This window comes from Bidens hawaiensis, unplaced genomic scaffold (genome assembly GCF_021521415.1).
Source record: "Bidens hawaiensis isolate Kalapana, Puna unplaced genomic scaffold, B.hawaiensis_p1.1 tig00047024_1, whole genome shotgun sequence".
Lineage (NCBI taxonomy): Eukaryota > Viridiplantae > Streptophyta > Magnoliopsida > Asterales > Asteraceae > Bidens > Bidens hawaiensis.
Genome location: NW_027498414.1, coordinates 21658 through 46434, shown reverse-complemented (window position 1 = coordinate 46434; position 24777 = coordinate 21658). Strand labels below are relative to the sequence as shown.

At 35.9% G+C, this 24777-nt stretch overlaps 3 protein-coding genes across 3 annotated transcripts; 1 reads left to right on the top strand and 2 right to left on the bottom strand.

Annotated features, from left to right (window-relative positions):
- The first annotated feature begins 278 nt into the window (after positions 1-278).
- On the top strand, positions 279-1503 carry LOC143596810 (uncharacterized). The gene has a single exon (XM_077075489.1). The coding sequence runs from the start codon at positions 284-286 to the stop codon at positions 1256-1258; it is 975 nt and encodes a 324-aa protein (XP_076931604.1). The 5' UTR covers positions 279-283; the 3' UTR covers positions 1259-1503.
- A 1293-nt stretch (positions 1504-2796) lies between these two features.
- Positions 2797-6222, bottom strand: LOC143596819 (zinc finger BED domain-containing protein DAYSLEEPER-like). Its single transcript, XM_077075494.1, has 2 exons — positions 6144-6222; positions 2797-4850 (listed from the first exon to the last, which is right to left on the bottom strand). The coding sequence occupies exon 2, from the start codon at positions 4834-4836 to the stop codon at positions 2797-2799; it is 2040 nt and encodes a 679-aa protein (XP_076931609.1). The 5' UTR covers positions 4837-4850; positions 6144-6222.
- Positions 6223-8668: 2446 nt separating this feature from the next.
- On the bottom strand, positions 8669-15086 carry LOC143596809 (adenine phosphoribosyltransferase 2-like). Its single transcript, XM_077075488.1, has 6 exons — positions 14949-15086; positions 14746-14856; positions 9553-9645; positions 9224-9373; positions 9091-9149; positions 8669-9029 (listed from the first exon to the last, which is right to left on the bottom strand). Exons 1-6 carry the CDS (start codon positions 15037-15039, stop codon positions 8940-8942), a joined length of 594 nt encoding a protein of 197 aa, XP_076931603.1. The 5' UTR covers positions 15040-15086; the 3' UTR covers positions 8669-8939.
- Between the last annotated feature and the right edge of the window lie 9691 nt (positions 15087-24777).

Below are 24777 nucleotides of genomic sequence, written 5' to 3'. Positions count from 1 at the left end.
ATTGTCATACCGAAAAAGTTGACTCTTAATAGAAGCGGATGCTTTCCCTCCAATCCATCCATCCATCCAATTCCATTCCAGTCATCAAGCTCACGGTACTCTTTCTCTTTAATCTGTTTCTCACGATTATCTATTGTTACATAGTTTACATTAACATGATTATTATTATTATTATTATTATTATTATTATTATTATGTCTGTAGTTAATTGCTTCTAGTATAACTCCTTTATGTTTATAATATTTAGGGTTTAGACTGATACCTTTAATTACATTTTAGCAAAATGAAGTTTAAAGCCTTTCTGACTGATCACGGTATCAACCTGCTGGAGAAACGGTTCTTACAAGCCCTAGATAAAATGGGCAAAATCTGCCACCTGTACCTAACCCGAGACCACGCAATCTTCCTTCACAATCTCTTAAACGGTGACGGAATCCAATCGATTGCGCAGTTTCAAAAAGAAGCCTTATTCGAAGACTACCGAATTTCCAGCCAAAACGATGACCGAATCGCCTTCACCATCGACCTCTCCCTCCTCCACCGAGCACTGCGTAGCGTTCTCACGATTTACACCGAGTTTGGCGGCTCGGTTGGCGCTGATGCTACCACTAACCGGCTACAGATTAAGCTGGTTAAGAAGCTACCGCCACATTCGAGCCAGCCGATGCCGTTCTTGACGTTTGAGACCAAAGGTTATAAATCTGCTGTGATTCAAGATGTCCCGATATCCAAACCGTTATCCAGAGCTGATGTTCTTGAACTCCAGTCGGCTCTTGACATGGCTCAGGATTTACCGCAAACGCTAGTCCAAGTTCCTGATATGAACCAGTTGCAGTCGTTTGTGGACCGGATGAAACACGTCGGTGATGTGTTAAACGTTTCCATAACTAAATACGGTGACTTGCATTTGCAAATCTCGACTAGTTTGGTTACGCTTGGGGCTGAGTTTAGGAAGCTGAAGGTGATTGGAGAGCAGGCGCGGGTCCCGGCTGGAGATGAGAATTTGACGGCTCAGACGCGGACGCAAAGGGCGGTCGATAAAGGGGATGGGATGAGTGTGCAAGTTAGCGTGAAGCATTTTTTTAAGTCGATTCAGTGTCATTTAGCGAAATCGGATTGTGCGTTTTATGGGATTGCTCAGCAGGGTGCTTGTTTGACTGTGGTGTTTCAGTTCTTTGTTCCTGGGACGAGACAAACTGATAAGTCGATTAGTCTGCATTGCCGGCTTCCTGTGCTTATTGATTCCGGTACTAATTGAAGTTAAATGATGACTGAAATATGGTATGGTTATTATGCTTTTGTTATGTTTTCTTATAACTCAGTCTAGATTGACAAGTGAATTGAAGTCAAGATATTGGATGTTGTTTTGCTAAATGCACAATGCTTGCTTATTCTGCTTTCTTGTAGTTTAACTGCACAGTTGAGCTCGTTTCATTTAGAGGAATGTATAATTCAAACCGTATCTCAAATATGGTTGTAAAAATCCCGACTAGGTGTTGATTAATCGCTAGTCCCACACCCCACCGCTCGACTGGCAATTACTACAACTTTGTGATACACATCCTCCAAGTTGAATAGTGAAAAGTCGTTAACTTACAACTTGATAATAAAGATGGTTTTGGTTATAATCAAAGTAGTGAACTAAACAAGGCTGAAGCTACAGAATTGTTGCACAGTTTTAAACAAGCTTGGGTTTTGACATGTGAAAGTTTGAACTTCTGTAGTTAATTTGGTTTCTATAAGCATGTTTAAAAATGAATGATTTAACGTAACAAACAACAGCGTGCAAGCCCGAAGAGGTGAAGTCCTCTATAATTATCACAGCGCACCAAGGGCATAAAAATGTTAAAATCGTACACGTCTTTCGCTCTCTTCATTAGTGTTTATCATTCTACTTCTGTCTCATATAAAGGCTTGATCCTCTCCTTAGACGTGGATCAGCCTCTTCTTTACAACCTTTTTAAAGCCAGGAAACACACGATTATGTTACACCAAACAAACCACATAGTTTAATGATTCACTTTGAAAAAATAAAGTTTTTTTTATGCAGGATGACTATTTAAAACCAAATCATTGTTTGTGTGACCTCTATAGTCAAATGACTATTTAATTTTTTATGCATACTTAAACCACCAAATGCAATGCTTTAACCACATTTGTAAACGTAGCAATCTTTTTAATGACAAATAGATACGGTTTCAAACAATATTGAACGCTACTTGGTACACAAAAGTCTCTTTACTTGCTAAAATGATACACCATTTGGCACATTAAACAAATTCCATTTCTTTTAAGGTTCACAAAACAACAATTCAACCAAACTTCTCAACAATGTCAGTCTGAATGTTGTCATTTTTATTATAACTGTGCTGAAACATCATGGAGTTTGATTACCTTCTTAAGTATTATCAACTGTTGCAACATTTGAACATAACATATATATACAATTTCTAAAGTAATTAAAATGTCAGCTACATTTTAGTTAAAACCAATTGCCTAACACATGTAGTTGAACTTGCGCAGCATACACATATATATCATTTAACAAACAAATGAGCCAGACAAATATCGAGATAGTAGAAACACAAAAAAGAACCCGAAGGATTTACATTATACCACAAACTCAAGTATAATCATGTTTAGAAACGTCACAAGGGAAACGATTATTACCTACTTCTCTTCAACAATAAAATGTTAAAAAAAGAATTAGATTCTGTCTATTACTCAAAAGATATTATAAAAACACCTGCAAAACCCCTTGCGATTTCGCATCTAAAAACCCCTATAACTCTGTTTTCACAAACTGGCAGAACTCGATGATGAAAAGTCTGGTGAGCGATCCGAGCCACAGAATCCATTTTGCATCCAATCCTTTGCACAAACAAGTGCTTCAACAGTTGACGATTTTAAAGAACACCGATATCTATCCATCTTATTACACTTGATATCAAAAACCGAATCTTGAAACTTTGTAGAAATGGGTATGGATAATATATCAGATGCAAGTTTTGACAAAGTTGGATACTTTTTCCGGTTTGACTTCCACCACCCCAAAACATCAAATTCTTGCATCCGGGGTAACACCGATTCTTCCAAATATTGATCAAGTTCAGTTTTCATATTCCCGTTATTCGAAATTCCTGATAGAAAAACATTAAAATCCGAAAGCTCATCACTTGTTGATAGAAATATTTCATTTTCAGACTCAGTTTTCACAATTTCACAATGAAGAATCGTTTCTTCTTCAAACCCTTCATTTCCGTTAACAAAAAAAGTTGGTGGCGGAAGCATTAGCACAACATAATTAAGAAACAGCTCGTGAACACCGGCATTAACATCTTTAATCCAGTGCTCCCCATCCTCACCATAAATTCTTGTAAAACTAAACTCAACAAGCTTCATTTTGAACCGGGGGTCCATCACAACCGCAATAGAAAAGATCAAAAAGCAATCTTTCCAGTACTTGCTAAATCTTTCGTGCATTGACCTGGTCAACCGTCTGACAAACGCGTCTTCGTCCACGGACGCGTTTTTAAGCTCGAGCTGTATCTTCCATGCTTCATGAAAAAAAACATTTGCAGTTGGATACGTAGGGCCCGTTAAAATATCCGCTGCATCAAGCAAAAGTTTCAAGTATGTACAAAGAATCTCCACCTGTTTCCACTCGTCCATTGTAAAGGTAGTTCGGTAATTTGAGTCGAAAGTATCCAAGCAAGAAAATACCTCTTTCAATTCACAAGCAGCTACTAACATATAATAAGTTGTGTTCCATTGACTTTGGTCATCAAGTACAAGACTTTTTGCACTCGGTACCTGAAGTTGAACTCTAATATCATTGAATCTTTCTTGACAAGATTTAACCATCACAACATACTTTACACTATCGCGAACCTTTTTAACCGTTTCCGATATTACCCCTAACGCATCTTGAGCAAGATGGCATAAAATCCGTGAATAGCAACACCCGATCAAGAATTTCCCGTTAGCAATTAACGGGTTTCTAACAGAAAGTAAATGTTCTAAATTCTTTCTAACCGCTTTATTTGCAAACGTTTCATCAAGAGTGACCCCAAGTAACTTGTTCTCCAAGTTCCAATCAGCAACACAAGATAAAACCGCATGACTAAAAGCAGACTCCGAATCAGGAAACGGTAATAAACAAACAGAAAGAATCTTTCTGTGCAATTTCCAATCATCATCTATAAACTGACCCGTTATGTAAACATAGCCGACACTTTGATCTGTGGCGCACATGTCGAGAGAAAGATTAACCTGACCCCGAATACTACTAACAAGATTCAAAAGTTGCTGTCTTTCCCTTTGGTACAACCCCACACAGTCCCGTTCAATAGCTTCAAGGGACAAAACAGGAAATTCAGGTTGAAATGATTTAACAAATTTCAAAAAGGCAGGATTTTGAACTATTGTAAGCGGGTATTCGTGCATAATAATCATCTTTGCAATATCATGATGAAAGAGAGAACTTGTTGACCCGGAAGTACTTTTTGAGCGTTTTCTTGAAAAAACGTTATCATCTTGCAGGATATTAATGGGAAGGGGGGTAAAAGGGACAATTTGATCACTTTTATTATTGACTTGGCTCGTGGGACAGATTCCCAATGCAATGTGTCGTTTGAGGTGACTTGTGCCAGCTAATTTTGACCCTGAAATATATGCAAATGATTTCTTGCATTGCATGCAACGAGCACGTGTGCATCCAGCATCGATTGTTTCAATTGTGAAGTGTTCCCACACTATCGATTTCTTTCGCCTACGTTTGCTGCTTGTTTGTGAATCCACTTTAGGGGATTCACTGTTATTTGTAGGGTTAGCCATCAACACAGAAACTTCTGCAAGATTAAAAAACGTCCGCATAAACTTCAAATTGCAATTTAATACGCTTTTGAACATAAAGTTTGCTACTTTAGCCTTACTACACACAAAATATTAATTAGATGCAACAACAATCGCATAAAACTTCAAATTGCAACTTAATATGTTTTTTAATATAAAGTTTGCTAGTTTAGCCTTACTTTACACAAAACGTTAATCAGATAATGAAATGTAACAACATCGCATAAAACTTCTAATTGCAATTTTATATGTTTTTGAATATAAAGTTTGCTAGTTTAGCCTTACTTTACACAAAACGTTAATCAGATAATCAAATGTAACAACAATCGAATAAAACTTCAAATTGCAATTTTATATGTTTTTGAATACAAATTCTGCTACTTTAGCCTTACTCTACACAAAATGTTAATCAGATAATCATACGTAGCAACGATCGAATAAAACTTCAAATTGCGATTTAATACATTTTTGAATATAAAGTTTGCTACTTTAGCCATACTTTACACAAAATGGTAATCATATAATCAGATGTAACAAAGGGGCGTTTCAACATAAAGCTTAATCAGATAATCAGATGTAACAACGATTGCATAAAACTTCAAATTGCAATTGAATATGTTTTTGAATATATAAAGTTCGCTACTATAGCCTTACTTTACAAAAAATGTTGATCAGATAATCAGAAGTCACAACAATCGCATAAAACTTCAAATTCTAATTTAAAAAACAAAAAGTTTTGAATATAAAGTTTGTTACTTTGGATTTAATTTACACAAAAATGTTAATCGGATAATCAGATGTGACCATTTCGACTTATTTTGCTAAAGCGGTCATCCAAAGCAATTTACACAATTTAGAACCCTAAAAAATCACATAACCAACATCAATTACCAGACAATCACTTTCAAAACACAATGCCAAAATCTAAAAACACCCCCTGTTTCATAAACCTAACTAGGGTTTAATTTTCACACAAAACAAAAACCCTAAACCATCTAAAAATCTCATCTTTCATTCATAAAACCCTGAATCAAGAACATAAAACAAGACAATAACAAACACGCCGCCATCACAATAACAAGAATTCACATTCTGCAATCCAAACATATCAGCAATGATAAATTGGATTGATTTGATAAACCCTAATCGATTTCAAATGGGTATATAATAAAAACAAGAAAATCAAGAAACGTGTGGATCGTGATTAGATGATGATTAATAATAATAATAATCCATTAGGGTTTAAGTTATGGCATAAAGATGAAAAATTTGAGTGAAGAAAAACGAACCCTTGAGGCGGCAGTGATCGGTGAATGAGGAAAACAATTGCTGCTAATGAGAAAAAGAAATCTTGGAAAATAATAATATATATTTGAAACTAGGGTTTAAGGTGAAGAGCTTATATAGTATTTTGTGAATGAAAGAATAATAATAATAATATAATATAATATGATAAATAATAAAAGAAATTAAAAACTAAATCTTCAGAGGTTTTTGGAAATTTTGGAGGTTGATGAAGATTGAAAGATGATGGGCTTACAGTTTTTGGGCTCAGGTTAAACCCAAGTAGTCTAAAGAGGTTTGTACTTAAAAGTTGTACTACTTAGACTTGGACATGACATGAGGCAAGTAAACTTTAAGGTAGAGGTGCACAAAATATATCCGGTTCAGACCCGACCCAGACTTGTCGAAAACGGTTTCACCTTTATCCCGTTAAAACCTGCCCCGACCGTACCCGACACACGAAATAAACCTGGAAAACCCGGTCAAATATCCGACTATACCCGAAACCGCTTCCTACCCGACCCAGCTTTGACTTTTGTTGGCCATACCGAAACCATTTCTTACCCGGTTCTAGTTCCTACAAAATACCCGGTTTGTGCACCTCTACTTTAGGTCTGAAATTTATGTAATAGTGCATTTTTTATAGTATTAGTCTAAAGAAAATTATTTTATAGTTATAAACATGAATAATTCATAAATAAACTAGTATTCAGTAAATTTTGTTCTAAGAGAGATTCGTGTAACCTTATAATAGATGAAATCTTTAATTAAATTATTAAGGGCTGATAGAGATGATGTTACATATTTCAAGAGGTGAATACTTTTATTTTGATTATCATATGACTTTTCATAATCATCTTGTCTATTTGGTACCATACCATTTAGTTTATTTGTTACTTGTACTGGTATCAAAATCATTAAAGATTTTTTTTTTTTTAAAAAAGCAAACCAAAGTGGTCCCTATACTGATACACGTACCAGTTTCATACTAGTAAATTATGTACGCCAAGTACTCTCAAGGCGGCAATATGCTATTGGGTGGTGGTCCGCTTATGGGGTCAAATTAAGACGTTCTAAGAAGAAATATTTGAATATCAATCTCATAAGTATCATACCAAATCCCATCAATCAAATCATTTTTTTAAGAAATTCGAGACATCTAAGTCGTACAAGTAAAAAGGTCTATTCATTATACATAATTTATTGTGCACCTCTAGTACTTGACGCTTATTTGAAGCCCACGGTTAAAGATGGCCTAACAACTTAACAAGCCTTTTAGATTTACGGAACTCACTTTGGGAGAGGCCCAAGTCTCGAGAGAATACAAAATTTAAACCCCAAATATTTGTATATTTAACTTTTTTCCCAACGGGTTTGTAGTTGGTTTTCGAGATAAACTTTAAACCGAAACTAGTACGGTTTGAAATACCCATGATTAATGGTCCAGTTACCATTTTTATGAAAAACGATCAATAAAACCAAATTGATATGAACAACCGTACTTGACAACAGTGGGCTTGAGAAAGGGGTGGACGACACATAAATGTTTGGGTTATTTGTTACATGTGTAATGGTTATTCATCTCAACATACACATGCATTTATAACCTACATTGTTGATGCTAAAACGAAACATGTAACATAAACATATCACTTGACCATCCATGTAATTAATTCTCAATTTTGAAAGAGTAACAACTATTCATTTAATCAAAGTTTGTTCTCAATACATGCAAGTAGGGCTGTAAACGAACCAAACGCGACCTTGATCACGTTCGTTTGTTAATGAAATAATGTGTTTACGAACACTTGCTAAAGGAGATTTTATGTATGTGTTCGTTAAGGAAATGAATGTGTTTACGAACACAAATAAAATCGACAGAGCTTAAAGATTGAGACCTATGAATTCACCAATGTGAATCATGAAAGAACATAAACAACTAGAACGAACACGTACAAGGGCATGCTTGTGTTTGTTCATTTAACTTTAAACGGACAATTAATACTTAATCGAACAAATATTTATATTCATGTTCGTTTATTTAAAAAGTGAACATTTGTGTACGTTCATGTTCGTTTTTTTATGAACAAATGTAGATGAACACGAACATACATAAAACACTTAAATGAACACAAATTAACAAATATAAAACAATAGAATAGATGACTCATCCTGGTCCAGATAATATTTAATATTTTCTATTGATACATAAACACGCTTAAACGACCGTTCATGAATATAAATGAACGAACGAAACATGTGTTCATGTTCGTTCGTTTAAATTAAACTAACACAAATGTTTTGTTCACGTTCGTTCGTTTATTAAATAGACGAACTTCTCGTCAAACGGTTCATGAACAGTTCTCCGAACGTTTAATTTGTTTACGAACCTGCATGCAAGTCCTTGTGGAGTTATGGGTTATTAGGTGTGTACCATTGATATACTATTAACTATTAGGCACACTTAGCATCCAATAAACCTTTATAACAAAACACAAATACCCAAAACTAAATAACAAAAACAAACAAATTTGAACACTCACCACAATGGTGTATATTCATAAATCTTAGTTTGTGGGTTCAATCAAAGTAATAATAATGTGTCCACCTACAAGATACACCCACCAAAGCTAACCTTCCAATGGGAAAAAAAACACCTAAAAACCCAAACCCTAACAATTACACACATACACCCCCAGTGTCTCCAATGTATAACTGTTTTGTAACAAGAAAGCCACCCCATGAGCTTAAAAAGACCGATTCGCCATCCACCACATGTCAACCGACCACCATACACCATCTTATAATCCGCATTCTTCATGATTGTCTTTATCGTCTAGGCGAGGCTCCACAAGAACATACAGTGGTACCCCATTTAGCCTCCAATTACCCTGTTAACCATCATAGGTCAACTTATTTGTTTTGACCCGAAACGCTAAAATAAAAATTTACCTTTACAAGTGGCAATCCAATAACGCAAGCACATTCAACAACTTCAGCTCCAACGCGTTCTACAACAAACAATTTGACACATATATTATTGTTATGATCAAGTAAGCATTAAGGATGCAACTTCCACTCTTACCTAAAAGCCTTATGGCGGCCGAGAGGGTCCCACCTGTAGCCACGAGATCATCTACAATCAAGACACTCTCACCGGCTTGCACGGCCCCTACGTGCATCTCTAGACAATCGGTCCCGTACTCTAGCACATATGCCTCTGATATAACCTCACCTACACATTTATAACTTAAATTTTATATTGTTGGTGTCACACTAGGTTATGCCATATCAGCAGCCCATGAGGTGCAACATTTATATTTAAAATTAATTGTTAAATGTCACATTGGATGCCTAACTTATATTCAAATAAAATTATTAAATGTCACATCAGATGACAAAAAAAATGGTTACCTGGCAGCTTTCTTGGTTTACGTAGTGGAACAAATTTAGCACCAATAGCCAAAGCAATTGGAGGACCAAATATAAATCCTCTAGCTTCAACTCCTATATAGTAAAAATAAACAGTGAGGAAACCAACTAATGTTTATGTAACAAAATATAATAATATACAATAAAGCTTAGATGTCACTGTAAACTTAGTTTTGACATAAATCCACACCTAAGGCTAAGGGGTGTGGGGGCTTTAATGGGGCTCCAACCAATAATATTATGACGTGTGGCAGAGAGAGAAACTGGATAAGGGGGGTGTTGGAGCCCCTGGCGTGGAGGGGCTCCAGCAGGGGCTCCAGCGAATTTTTTTTTATTTTTTTTATAAATATATTCAAACAACGTATTATTAAAAAAACTCATAAATTATTAAAAAAAACACACATTAATAAAAAAACACATTAATATCTAAAAATAAAATAAAAATTAAAGTACTAAAAAAAACATTCTTCTTATTCTTCGGCTTGGTCTTCTTCGATCAACCTCTTTCGGATACGTTCCTTTTGCTTTTCCATTAGCATTTGATCGACCGGATTTAGGTTACTGAAGTCTCTAGTAAGAAAGTCCAAATCTCTCATTCGACTTTTTTCCTTTTTGTCATAAGAGACCACCTCCATGGTTTTATTGAATTTATTGAGGGATTCAACAAGATTGGCGATCTTTACGGCTTCCCCCTTAGCCGGTTTTTTCCCCTTGGCGTCCCTTCCCAATGGCTACCTCCTCGGCGGTGAAGACGTTTCCTCCTCCACAATGTTTAGATCGAATCCAACGCGGCAATCCGACCCGGTTGAAGTGCTATACGCTCCAGACGAACTAGTTTTAGTCCGTTTCGGCCTTACTTCCGCATCAAAGTCCGGCGCCACCAGCTCAACCCACTTGGAACACCTTTTCAACCTCTCCCACAACTTTAAATCGTCCCACGTCTTCACCATCCCATACCTCCGCAAACACTCTTGCTTCCACTCTTCGACCGTGAAATTGTAAACCGCCAAATCATCACTGCCACTTGGTCTCATACGACCGTTGTTCCTGTTGAAAAGATTAGTAAACAAGCCGACAAATTTTCTGATTTCGGACCACCGACCCGAAATCATATCGGCGTTCCGCTCTGTACTCCCAACGAGCATGTAGAACGTCTCCCTAACCTTTGTCCAAAAAATCTTGCTCTTTTGGTAGTCGGCTGCAAAATGACTAAATAAATTAGATTTGCATTTAACTTTTTTATTAAAAATCATTTTTAAAAACGTTAAAACAATTACCGCAACGCCGATCCTCAGAAATGACTATCCAAGCCCGACACAAGGCTTCCTTCTCATCCGATGACCACGGATTTCCTTTCCGTTTCGTCCTCGGAGTCGAAGCCGGTCCCGACCCGTCCGTTGCAACTTGTTTTTTCCGGTGGACGCGTCTTTTTGGTCCCGTAGCTTCACCGTGTGATTCTTGTGTCTCCGGAACAACAAAGTTAGGAGACGGCTGTGTGTCGGATGGTTGAAAGCCGGATGATTCTTGCGGCTCCGAATAAAACATCGGTTGGTGCGGTGACGACCATAAATCATCGTCAAGATAATCTGAATCAAGGTTTGGGAACCAATTTCCAGCCATTTTTTTTTAAAAAGTTGAGAAGATGAATTGATTTTGGGTGAAGGTTTGAAGTTTTGGTATAAAAATGGGTGACATAGGGTATAATTATATAGGAAAAATATTTTTTTTTTGGTTTGTTCGGCTCCCAACGGTCAAAAAAACCATCAAAAGTTGTGCAGCCCTCTCTCTTCTCCCGCTAACCGGCTCACGCCTGCATTGTTTTTCGCGTTAGCGCCCCATTAGCGCCCCCGCTAGCGACCTGGTGGTGTGGTGTTAGCGCCTGGGGGCGCAAGCGTAGGGGCTCTAGCGCCCCCGTTGAAGCCCCACACCCCTCAGTCTTAGTTTGATATTAATCGGACAAAAATGTCATTACCAGTTACAGTCATTGGTTCCATTATTTGCTTCCTCAGATTATTGATGTTATATGTGGACCTAATTCTAACCCTACTTGTTTATAAGGCATAGATTATGTAACTATCTATATTCTTGTTCACATGTCTATGCTGTTTATTAGACTGAGGGGTGTGGGGCTTCAACGGGGGCGCTAGAGCCCCTCCGCTCGCGCCCCCAGGCGCTAACACCACACCACCAGGGCGCTAGCGGGGGCGCTAACGGAGCGCTAACGCGAAAAACAATGCAGGCGTGAGCCGGTTAGCGGGAGAAGAGAGAGGGCTGCACAACTTTTGACCGTTGGGAGCCGAACAAACCAAAAAAAAATATATTTTTCCTATATAATTATACCCCATTTCACCCATTTTTATACCAAAACTTCAAACCCTCAACCAAAATCAATTCATCTTCTCAACTTTTTTTAAAAAAAATGGCTGGAAATTGGTTCCCAAACCTTGATTCAGATTATCTTGACGATGATTTATGGTCGTCACCGCACCAACCGATGTTTTATTCGGGAGCCGCAAGAATCATCCGGCTTTCAACCATCCAACACACAACCGTCTCCTAACTTTGTTGTTCCGGAGACACAAGAATCACACGGTGAAGCTACGGGACCAAAAAGACGCGTCCACCGGAAAAAACAAGTTGCAACGGACGGGTCGGGACCGGCTTCGACTCCGAGGACGAAACGGAAAGTCATTCCGTGGTCATCGGATGAGAAGGAAGCCTTGTGTCGGGCTTGGATAGTCATTTCTGAGGATCGGCGTTGCGGTAATTGTTTTAACGTTTTTAAAAATGATTTTTAATAAAAAAGTTAAATGCAAATCTAATTTATTTAGTCATTTTGCAGCCGACTACCAAAAGAGCAAGATTTTTTGGATAAAGGTTAGGGAGACGTTCTACATGCTCGTTGGGAGTACAGAGCGGAACGCCGATATGATTTCGGGTCGGTGGTCCGAAATCAGAAAATTTGTCGGCTTGTTTACTAATCTTTTCAACAGGAACAGCGGTCGTATGAGACCAAGTGGCAGTGATGATTTGGCGGTTTACAATTTCACGGTCGAAGAGTGGAAGCAGGAGTGTTTGCGGAGGTATGGGATGGTGAAGACGTGAGACGATTTAAAGTTGTGGGAGAGGTTGAAAAGGTGTTCCAAGTGGGTTGAGCTGGTGGCGCCGGACTTTGATGCGGAAGTAAGGCCGAAACGGACTAAAACTAGTTCGTCTGGAGCGTATAGCACTTCAACCGGGTCGGATTGCCGCGTTGGATTCGACCTAAACATTGTGGAGGAGGAAACGTCTTCACCGCCGAGGAGGTGGCCATTGGGAAGGGACGCCAAGGGGAAAATGCATTGCATCAACATAGTTATTATTGGTTTATTACTATTGTTGTTATTATATATGTTTATCTTTATATCATAACAAATTCAGAAAAACAGATTTACAATATATAAAATATGAAAATGTATCTGAATAGGTACACTTATTTCTGTAAACTATGTAACTTTAAGAATAAAACTAACGAGTGGACAAAATCCACGTGTTGTGGTCGATCAAACGGGTATTAAAAATAAGTGTGCCGCAACTGACGCAAAGAGTTGACATGGCACACTTATAGAAAAACTAAGAAAAAAAAGAGTTGACATGGCACAACCTCATGCTGGCATGTGTCCTATCAAAGGTTTAAAAGGCATGCTTGGTGCCGTAATCATCCGATTAGACCACATGGCGATACGAGATTGTGTCATGTCAACTCCTTTTATTTATTTTATTTTTTTTAAACCAGCTCCTTTATGTTTACAAATTACAATTTAATGTTTTGAAGTTTTAAGCTTATACTTTTGCAAAAGTAACTTTAATTTTCATATATATTTAATTTTTTGGAACAATTTTGATAGGAAAATATTTCTAAAAAAAATTATACCCATTGACTAGGTATATCCAATAATAATATATACTCTCTTCGTCCCATTATAAGTATCCTGGTTTGAATTTTCAAGTCTTTCTTTTGCAACCTTGACCGTAAATATTTTTGTTCGTGTCATATAATATTTGATGAAAATTATATCAATGTAAAATACATTTAAAACCCAATCCATTCATATATTTTACATCAAGTATTATATAACACAAACAAAAATATTGTCGGTCAAAGTTAAACAAGAAAGACTTGAAAATTCAAATTAGGACACTTATAATGGGACGGAGGGGGCAATATTTTATTCAACTTTTTATATATTGTAAATTTTGTCATATATTTTATATGATACATAGATAAACATGTATAATATAACAATCACAACAATAATACCTATATTGATGAAATACATTTTATTAAAAATTGTGACTTTAAATTTATACATGTAATACCTATTGTTGTATGTTTTTTTAAACACCATTTGTATATGGATTTTTGCACCTACCTATTTTCAAATATTCACTAAAATTACACTACAAAAACAACAGACTTTTTTTCCTCCTATTTTCAATTATAATATTTTTTATACTTTTATTATTATTTTCTTTTCTTCCACACACTTTAAAATTTATTAAAAATTTATGAAGGGCGAACAATATTTCTCCAATGCAGGGCCGGCCTAGGGGTGTGGTCGGGTAGTCGACGACCCGACACCCCGCTAGGCCCGAAAAAAAAAATTAGATTTTTTTTATGTATTTTTATAAAAAAAATTATGTATAATCAATGTTTCAACATAATTTCATAACCGGTAGCTTAGTGTAGTGGCAAAGAGGTATGACATCTGACTAAGAAGCCGTGGGTTCTAGCATTTTTATATTTTTTTATACACAAGGCTTTTACACAACTTAAATCATAACTAAGTAGTAATTAAATCCACTTAAATTTAAATTGTTTAAACACAAAAAAAAATGTTTCTTTTACTTAAGGTTCAAAAAAATTTTCTGGCTCAAAAAAAATTTCATCTGTTCGGAGCCAAGCCGGCCCTACTCCAATGATATGGAGAATGGATTGTGAATTCTCTAACTTTAAGAACCCTAATTTCTGAAAAAAAGAAATATAAAATAAATAATAAAAATAAAATCCTAAATTAAACTCCTAGACGATAATCAAATAACTACAAAAATACAGAGTACTTAAAAAAATCCTAAATTAAATCCGTTGCATGTAAGTGTAAAATATAAAAAAACAAATAATAATAATAATAATACCTGCAACAACCGAAATGTTCTTGTCTCGATAACGATCAACAAAGATATCAATAGTATATCTAAAGGCCTTCTGATCCAACAGCAGCGTTGTGATGTCTTGAAACATTATCCCTGCATAATAATAATAATAATAATAATAATAATACAAGTTTTACAACCATCCCACCAACTGTTGGACTGAAAAAGAAAAACAAAATCAATACCTTGTTTAGGAAAGTGAGGTACGACCCGTATGGCATCTGATATGGCCTTTATCCTCGGGTCACCGTGTAAACCATTCTCCTCGGCGAACATGGCTCCGGTGAGATGAGATGGAACTGAGGTCAGTTTGGTGTCTTGGTTCCACTCTGGTGTTTAACTTATCCTGTGTGCTATTTATAGCCCAATTATATTGTACTTTCCTCCGAATCAAACTATTTTTTATTTATAAGAAATAATATCTTTTGTATTTATTTATATCCATAATTTTACATTTATTATATCACGTGAATTTAAATTTATACATGACCGGTATTTAATAAGTCTAGACTAATATCAACTCTGCTTTTAATTAACATATATATCTGATTTAAAATTATTTATTTTTGCTATTTTTTTAGATAAACAAGTGAAGATAATTTTACATGTGTTGGAAATTTACTCATAGTGGTCGGTCGGGATTTTTACACATGAGACTGTCAATCCATACAATAATGATAGCTACGTCACTGAGTCATTGACTAAGAGCATTCTCATCCAACCTCTATCCATAAATTTAAAATTACACTAAAACACAATACATATTCTCTCTCGTTTTCAATCTAACTATCTATATAATTGTCTATCATAAAATCTTAGGTGTCGATCTCAGGTTGTTCCCCCCATTCTCTAAAGCCACTAGATTGCTTGATTTATAAATGGAGGCTTCTCATGCATTTGACCCGAATTCACGGGTATGGGTCTCGCCAAACCCAAATAGCCTTTAAATGGGTTATAACATCTTACTCATTTGTAAAATTATTTCATAAGCAAACAATAATTTTCACAGGTCATGGGTCTCACCAAACCCGGATAAATTAACGGATTATAACATCTCATTTATTTGTGAAAAAATCCCTTAATTATTTAAGAACAATTTTCACGGATTATGTGTCTTATCAAACTATAATAGCCCTCAAATGGGTTATAAGATCTCATTTATTGATAAACACTTTCATTATCAAACCGTAATTTAATTTATATGCTTTACATATTCTCCGTTGCTGGTCTATTATCTCCATCGTCGGTTAACTTCCAATACTATCGACCATCGTCAACTACATCAACGCCTTTTTTTCATAAATATTTGTGTTCATGTTTGCACAGTTAAAAAAAACAACATGCTCGTGTTCTTTTATGTTTGTTCGTTAAAATTCTAAAAAACCTAAACAACTCACCTGATAAAACTCAAACGTTAAAAAATATAATAACAAACTAATATATATGTATTAAATTAAAACAAAACTACGTTAAAAAATAAAATAATCATCATAAAATAACAAAACGATTAAAAATAAAACTTTAAATAAACTCCCGTGACACGGGAGGATCAAACTAGTTAAATAATACTTGTTTATAACTTTATATTATCATTTCTCTTTCCATGACTCACAACCACTTTCAAAAAATATTAAAAAAAACAGTAACTTTTTAAATATATAGAAAAATTAATATGTTTTCTAAAATATAAAAACCATCACTCACAACACCCTAAACCTAGGGATGTCAATGGGTTTGGGTCGGGTTTGGGTCGGGTTTAGGTCAGGTTTAGGTATTTCCAAACCCATACCCGGTTATGAAAGTCCATCCCAAACCCGTCCCAAACTCGTCGGGTTTTAATCGGGTAATTACTCATCGGGTTTCGAGTTTTTTATCGGGTTCTGATAAAATACCCGTCGGGTATAGCCGGCTCAAAACCCGCTAGGTTTCTAACGGGTTTTCACAAAATATAACTAATTGATTACAAAGATGGTTACTGTAAAGATAAAATGTCTCAAATAATTGACATAAACAAGTTCCGACAAATAATATATTTGGAATATAGTATATATATAATATAATAAGCTATATCAGGTACATCGGGTATATAATCGGGTAAATGGGTTTATGTTATCGGGTAATTGGGTATATTAGAAATCCCAAACCCGTCTCAAACCCGCGAAAAATTTCTAAACTAATCTTAAACCCGTCCCAAACCCTAATGGTCGGGTACTACCCTTCCCATTTATGTCGAGTTTCGGATTTTTCCATCGGGTTCGGGTTTTATTGCCATCCCTACCTAAACCACTATCTAAATTATAAAAACACTCCTCACCTTATACAGGGCATTGGATGAGAGTGCTCTAATGTTGGGATATAAATAATGCACATCAAATAAGAAATGAGAAAGTGATGAAAAGTGTGAAGTGAATTTGAAACACAACTTTTGATCAAACTTTTATGATGGATAAAATCAAGATGAAAAATACATTTTCAAGTATTAAAAATTTAAATTAACTAAGGGCAAAAGCATAAGGAGTTTTTTTTTATCGACCAAATAAAAAACATGTCTTAGCTGTTTATTTCTTTTGGGTCAAATTTAGTTTCATAGTTTTTACTTTATGTTTTGGCTATTTACACATTCTTTAACCTATATTCAAATACTCATTATATGAAACGCATAATATATACAACTCATAAGGTGAATGTATGACAACATAAAAAAGAGTTATGATACACATACAAAAGAATATGACATCCCTTTTTTAATCAAATAGCCTTTTACACTTCGTACGGAAAGGAAAACATACATAAAATAGAAAAACAATTGTAAAGTTTTTTAGTTTTTTTTTTTGTTTATTTACTTATCTTTGGTTGGTCCTGATCATCATGGAACCTAAGAATGTTTATTATTAGGTGGATCAAATTCATTTTTACATTTCTTATTTCTTTTGATTGTAACTAGGAACAAAAATGTATAAATAAGCCGGACCAGGTGGATCAAAAACCTTCTTATTTTCATGTAATTTTGTTTCTTGGTTGTTTGGTTAGCGTTTTCTAACCTACTCCGTAAGTTTAATAAATTTTTGCAGTTAAAAAATTACACGGTTTCTAAGTCATTTTGTTTTTTTTTTTTGGTTTTATGTGTATATATATATTTTTTATATTTTTGGTAAATTTTTGTAGACTGTTTTTAAGGTACGTTTTTTCAGACCTCGGTGGCAGCAAAAGCAAAGATTAATGTTGATATTGTCAAGGACATGTATGGTTCTTTAATAGAGAGCAAATGCAATAAGGCTTGTATAAGGTCACATTTGTTTTGCCTCTTCATAAATATTGAGTCTACTCGGTGGAGACTCCATACTTGTTCAAATAAAGGGGGAAAAAGAGTGGGTGAACAGATATGCCTAGCGCTGTAATTATAGCCGTAAGCAAACTGAATGTTCGGCGAAATGTTCGTTTATATTCATTTGTTTAGTAAATGAATGAACATGAACAAGTAATTTCATTCGATTAACTAAATGAATGAACACGACCAATGATCATGTTTGATCAGTTGTATTCGTGAATGTTCGATAACATGTTCGTTAACTTCCATTTATGTTTGTTAATGTTTGTTCATTGAGGTTTTCTAATACTTTTTAATGACCTTTCTAATGTTATCATAGATATTTAAGCAAAATTATTAACTATAAAACAAAATTATATATGAGTATTATGTGAGAATTTAAATATAAATGTGCGTATATGAATGTTAAAAAAACCACACAAACTGTGTAGCCGGACAGAATTGCTGGCATTGACCATTATCGATTAGCCACATCAGATTAAACATTGTTTTGTGTTCATTTGTGTTTGTGAACGGGTTCATTTCCTTAAAGAACAAACTTACAACAAATTTCGTTCAGTTAGCTATTTGTGAGCCATTTGTTTGTCTGATAAAACAAGTTTAACATATGAACACGAAAAAGGCTTTGTTCGATTCATTTACGACCCTAGTTCTGATATGGTTTTGGTCATCTTTGTCACAACCTAAATTTCTAACTCAAACTCAATTTTCTTTTAACTTCCCATTCTTCTAGATTCTCTAAACATGCATTCTTTCAATCTATCAAGCTTCTTTGTCAAAACCAAGACAATCCAAACATTGACCCATGGTAGCGTTAGCTTAAATCTAAGTCGACCATAAGGTAAACCTTGACATGCTTTACATGTTTTCACATTAAATTTGCATATATAACCATGTATTCTATGTAAACTAACGGTTCCATTCTTTTTTACACCACATTTGTACAATTTAAAAACATTTAGTCCGTTCAATTATGTTTAGTTTTAATCTTACTAATAATTAAGAAAAATGAAATTATGAAACACGAGAAAGTATCTAAAACAACATATATGCTATAGCCTATAAGGTGGATTCCCCCGTCTTACCTTTGATCTTCACAAGGTGGCATTTGTTTCGGGTATGAAACACTATTAGTCACGTGGTGTCACATAATCAATATTTAAAAGTCGCTCTTCATTGTGAATCGTTTTGTCACAAGTCTCATGCCGGAAATTTAGGGTAGTTTTGTTAATGGAAGCAACAACTCTTGCCTTCTTCAAATTGTAAATCAGACATCACTTTATTATGGATTTTAGGGTTTTTATTTTGTTTACCTAATAAGCAAAATTAACGAAGTTAGGTTTGTAACAAATGAATTGCAATATCACACGTGGCAGTAGTGAGTGAAGAGGGCACTCGTATTTTAAGACCATCCGTAGTCCGGACGTTTTGACGGCGTTTTGGAGCATAACGCCGAGGGCACCCCCCCCTGGCGTTTTGGGGTTTTTATTTCCGAGCGTTTTGTATACAACACGAGATTTGGCTCAAATATAAAAAAAAAACTATCCGTTGGGGGTGGGAGGTTACCGTTGGGAGCCATGGAAGTGTTTCTGGAGATGGGTTACCGCCGGTGAGTAACTCCAGCAGCGGCTGCGGCGGAGGAGGAGGTGGTGGAAGGAGATCTTGTTTTTTGATTTGCCTTCGAGCTTGCGGCGGCGGAGGAGGAGGTGTCTTGGGTGTTGGGTTGGTGTCTTGGTGGATAACGAGCCGGCGATAACGAGCCATTAGGTTTCTGATTTGGTTTTGGAATGAAATGAAAGAGTTGGTTGGTGTGTGTGTTCCCAGGAGTATGTTAACAAAATGAAATATTGGGTTGGTGTCTTGGTGGTTAACGAAAACCCGATCGAATGCCAATTTTGTTTTTGTTTTGATACCGTAACAAACTTGTCAGAGACCGATCGAATGCCAAATTTGCTTCTGTTTTGTCTTGTTTTAGTTTCGGTACCGCAATGAAACCGATTGAGTTGAATAGACTCACCGTCTTGACGCTAAGTTGAAACCGATTGTTTTTATTTATGAGTTTAATGTATTTTTTTAATTTTAATGTAGTTTTTTAATTATATATATTCAATTATTTAAATGAATTCTTATTTAAAAAAACAATAAAATTAATAGTGACTGAGCGCCATGTGGCGCATAACGCCTGGGGGTGAAGAGTTATGACTACACCCTGTTTTTGTAAAAAACCATAACTCTGACTGGGCGTCACGTGACGCATAATGCCTGGGGGTGGAGAGTTATGACTACTCATGGTATAAGTGTAGAAAAAGAAATATGTTTGAAAAATACAATGATTTTGGTTTATTTATATAGTGCGAAAAGAATACTGCTTAAATAATATTTTTTTTTCTTTCTATCTTGGGCTCCTGGCCATGATCGTCACACTGAAATGCTCCGTCTTTCAAAGATAAAAATAGTCCGAGCGGTACTCAATGTCAATGACGAAGAACATCTAAGGCTGAGGGGTGTGGAGCGTGAGAAAGGGCGCAAGAGGACAACCACTCGCGCCCCGGGGCGCGAGCACCACACCACCGAGGCGCGAGAGGGGCGCGAGCGCGGAAAAAGAGGCAGGCGCCAGGGGGTTCGCGGGACAGGTTGAGCGTGAGGGGCATGGGGAGTGGTGAAAATAGCCGTTTGAAAGATAAAATGAGCCGTTGGCTCTTAATTTAAAAAAAAAAAAAAAATTTTCTACTACTATATATTACCCATTTTATACAACACTTTAACACAACTTCAAAAAACACCAAACTTACCCATTTCTTTAAATCAACCCATTTTTACCATATCAAACACAACTTCAATCTCCAAACAACCCATCGTCCCATTTTTTTTTTTAAAAATAATGTCGTCGTACTCGTCTGATTCCGACTCCTCCGAAGAGGATGATTTGCTTCTTCATGTAGGGGGAGTTTTGACCGCAGCCGTGGTAAATCTCTTGCAAAATCAAGCCCATCAACCCCGACTCCCGAGGGTTAGAGCACCACCTCGTGATCGTGATCGATCGGGTGCTAACGATACTTTGATGAGGCATTATTTTAGCCCTCAACCGGTATACGCGGAGTCGGATTTTCGAACTCGTTTTCGAATGAGCAGGCAATTGTTCACGCGTATAGCGAGTGATTTAGAGGCACGCTATCCCTTTTTCCAACAAAGGGAGGATGCTAGGGGTCTTCCCGGTTTTACCCCTCTTCAAAAATGCACGGCTGCTATCCGTCAACTAGCGTACGGCATCTCGTCGGACGCTTTGGACGAGTATTTACAGATGTCGAAAAGGGTTGCACGTGAATCCCTTCATTTTTTCTGCCAAGGTAAAAAACATTAATTTTACTTTTTATTAAATATTTATTAAATTTTTTAATATATATTGTACGTAGGAGTCATATCGACTTACGCTCGGAGATATCTGCGTAAACCTACAACGTATGACATCCAACGCATATATGAGGTGCACGAGGAAAAACATGGTTTTCCTGGGATGCTAGGTAGCATCGATTGTACGCATGTTGGATGGGCTATGTGTCCAACGGCCTGGCGAGGTCAGTTCCACCGTGGTGATCATGAAGGGCCGACCCTCATACTTGAGGCGGCGGTGTCACAGGATCTTTGGTTTTGGCATGCTTTTTTTGGTGTTGCTGGGTCAAATAACGACCTTAATGTTATCGATCAGTCACATTTGATCAACGACCTTATCGACGGGGTTGAACCACCTCAATCTTTTGTTGCAAATGAAGAACTCTTCAAGTACGGGTACTATCTGGTCGATGGTATTTACAACGAATGGGCTGTGTTAGTTCAAGCTTTTACAGATCCAGTCGCCGACAAACGGAAGTATTTTACGAAGAAGCAAGAGTCTGCTAGAAAATATATTGAAAGAGCTTTTGGAGTTATAAAAAAACAATATTATGTTCTGGCGAACCCGATACGTTATTGGACTCGGGAGAGGATAATGGACGTCGTCTACACGTGTCTTATCCTACACAACATGACGTTAGAAGACGAGGGCAAAGCTATATGCCAAAACTACCAAGGTGACATTCCGCCACAACCGTCCACAATCAGTGATCAACAAAAACTTCATAACATAGCAAATATCAAGAGCCGTGAGATACACGGGGATCTTCGACATGAGTTGGTTGAACATTTGTGGGCGAGGCGACCAGAGGATCTTGTATTAGATTAGTTTTATTATTAAATATTATTGTTTGTTTAATTTTTAGTATGTTTTTTTTATTATATGAATTTTCAAAAAAATGTGTGTTTTTTTAAATAATTTCTTGTTTTTTTAATAATACGTTTTTTTAATACATTTATAAAAAAATAAAAAAATAAACCGCTCGCGCCCCCTCTCGCGCCCCTCCACACCATGGCCCGGGGCGCTATCACCACTACCAACACCCATCTTATCAAGTTTCTCTCTCTGCCACACGTCACAATATTATTGGCTGGCGCCCCCACTCACGCCCCCTCTCGCGCCCCCCACACCCCTCAGCCTAACCAGGAAAGAAAAAATCAAGACTTTTTACTATTTTTAAAATCATAAATAAATTTGGAAACAACTATATTTTTGAATATCACGTGATAGCAACATGAATGCCATTGCCATGTGTCACGTAATAACTTGACAATTATAAATCGTTTATCGACAAGGACGAATCTACCTCATGTAAGGAGGGTCGGTTGTTTTCTATGATTTGTTTTTAATATTGCAATAGTGTAAAAATCTTGATCGACTCTTATACGTATATAGAAATAGTTTACTATAAAAATTTCCTACAACTTTAAGAACAATTCTTAAGTTCGTCACTATTTACCAATACAATAAACATGTAAATTACTTCACATAAAAAAACGGGTTTAATATCTTTAAGTAGATGAAAAAATGAGCTGTCAAATGATGAATTGTTACATTCATAAAATTTTTGAATTTTTGTTAAACGAGTGTTTAACTTTAATCTAAAAATATAGTAACTTAAGTATAATACAAATCTTAAATAGAAATTTTGTATCATGGTTCTAGTAGTATTTGACACATATAATCAAAGTTAGAAATTGAGTGGTATAGCTGGCTCCGAAACAACTTACAAGTCACATTAAAAGCAAAATCACGTTTTTAATTTATAACTGTTTATGTGATATAAAAGAACAATAGTGGGGTTTTTTTTTACTACAAATGATCATATACTATTTAGTAACCATGACCAACTGTATCGTGTTTGCTCTTTAAAATCAAGGTGACGAATTCAATTTTTTTGTAAATGTAAAGTTAATTCCATTTTAGTTAAAAATTTACATTATAAAACTGAAATGTAGTGATTACATCGAAACAGGAAAAAAAAACACATGCAACAAGATGTGTTGTCACCCCTTTAAAGTTTGAAACATGACTTAAGCAAGTTTTCTCACGTCGATCAGAATATTTTTTGACAATGTTCTCAAATGGATAGTCAAATTATTATAAAAAGTTTTCATCCCGTCTAAAAAACACTCACTCAGCTATCCGGATAATTTCTTTACACTTATAAACGAAAAATGAAATATTAATACAGAATGATTTATATATGAAAAGTATCCTTAATATTATGATACATACATACGTCAAATAAATTACGTGTGGCAGAGAATAGTGGTGGCAGTAGGAGATCCGGGATCTTGGTAGAGGGCCCCAGACACTAAACGCCAAATGAGGTGGCAAGGTACAAATGGAGTAAGGTTATTATTATTATCTTTTTAAAGATGAAACATGTAAATGTAAATGTAAATGTAAATGTAAATGTAGGGTCAAGATCTGGCCTGCTCAGAGCATTTACAATCTCCTGTCGCTTGTAATGTAAAAGGGAGAGCACAGTGGAGTCGGGTACACCACAAACACAATTAATTGCATTTGCCTTGCCAATGCCACCCATTAATCACATATAAAACCCTTGGGCCCATCTTCACATCCCCTCCGGGCCCTCCCACTCATTTCATACCTTGTTCACACCCCCCCGGCCCCTCCCACCCATTTTTTTTATATAAATAATATAATAAAAACAAAACTGAATATGAATTTATTTATTTATTTAAAAGATATTTTTTAGTTATTGAAGTATATGCAACTTGGAACATAAGATATTTTAATTCAACGTGTTTAAAAACTTTGTCTTTCCGGTGAACCACCAATCACAATGGAAACCATAAAAATGTCTATACATAATGCATAGAAGATTATCATATATAATGAAAAATTTTAATTTGACAATTAATATGTATCAATACGTCTAACAACATTTGAAGATGACTCGTAGCTGGGGACGAAAGAGCTTATGGGAAGGGCCGGAGATAAAACGTATACTCTTTGACACCACTCTAAATCTCTATCTTTGTTTTATTACGAGACTTCAACCTCTACCACATGAGAGTAATGGTGTTCTAAAAACTTGATGCCCATTTTGGTATAACTTTGGTGGGACGATCATGAGTTTTACCTCAAGTTCAGCTAAGTGTTTCATGTGGTTGACGTCACGGTTTTGAATCTACTCATATGCCATATTTCCTAGTTTAAGCATGAGTAAAGCACCACTAGGTGGATTTGTTCTCACTACATGGATACCAAACTCAAAAAAAACTATATGACATGGATAATATAAATGAAAAATAATTAATGGGTG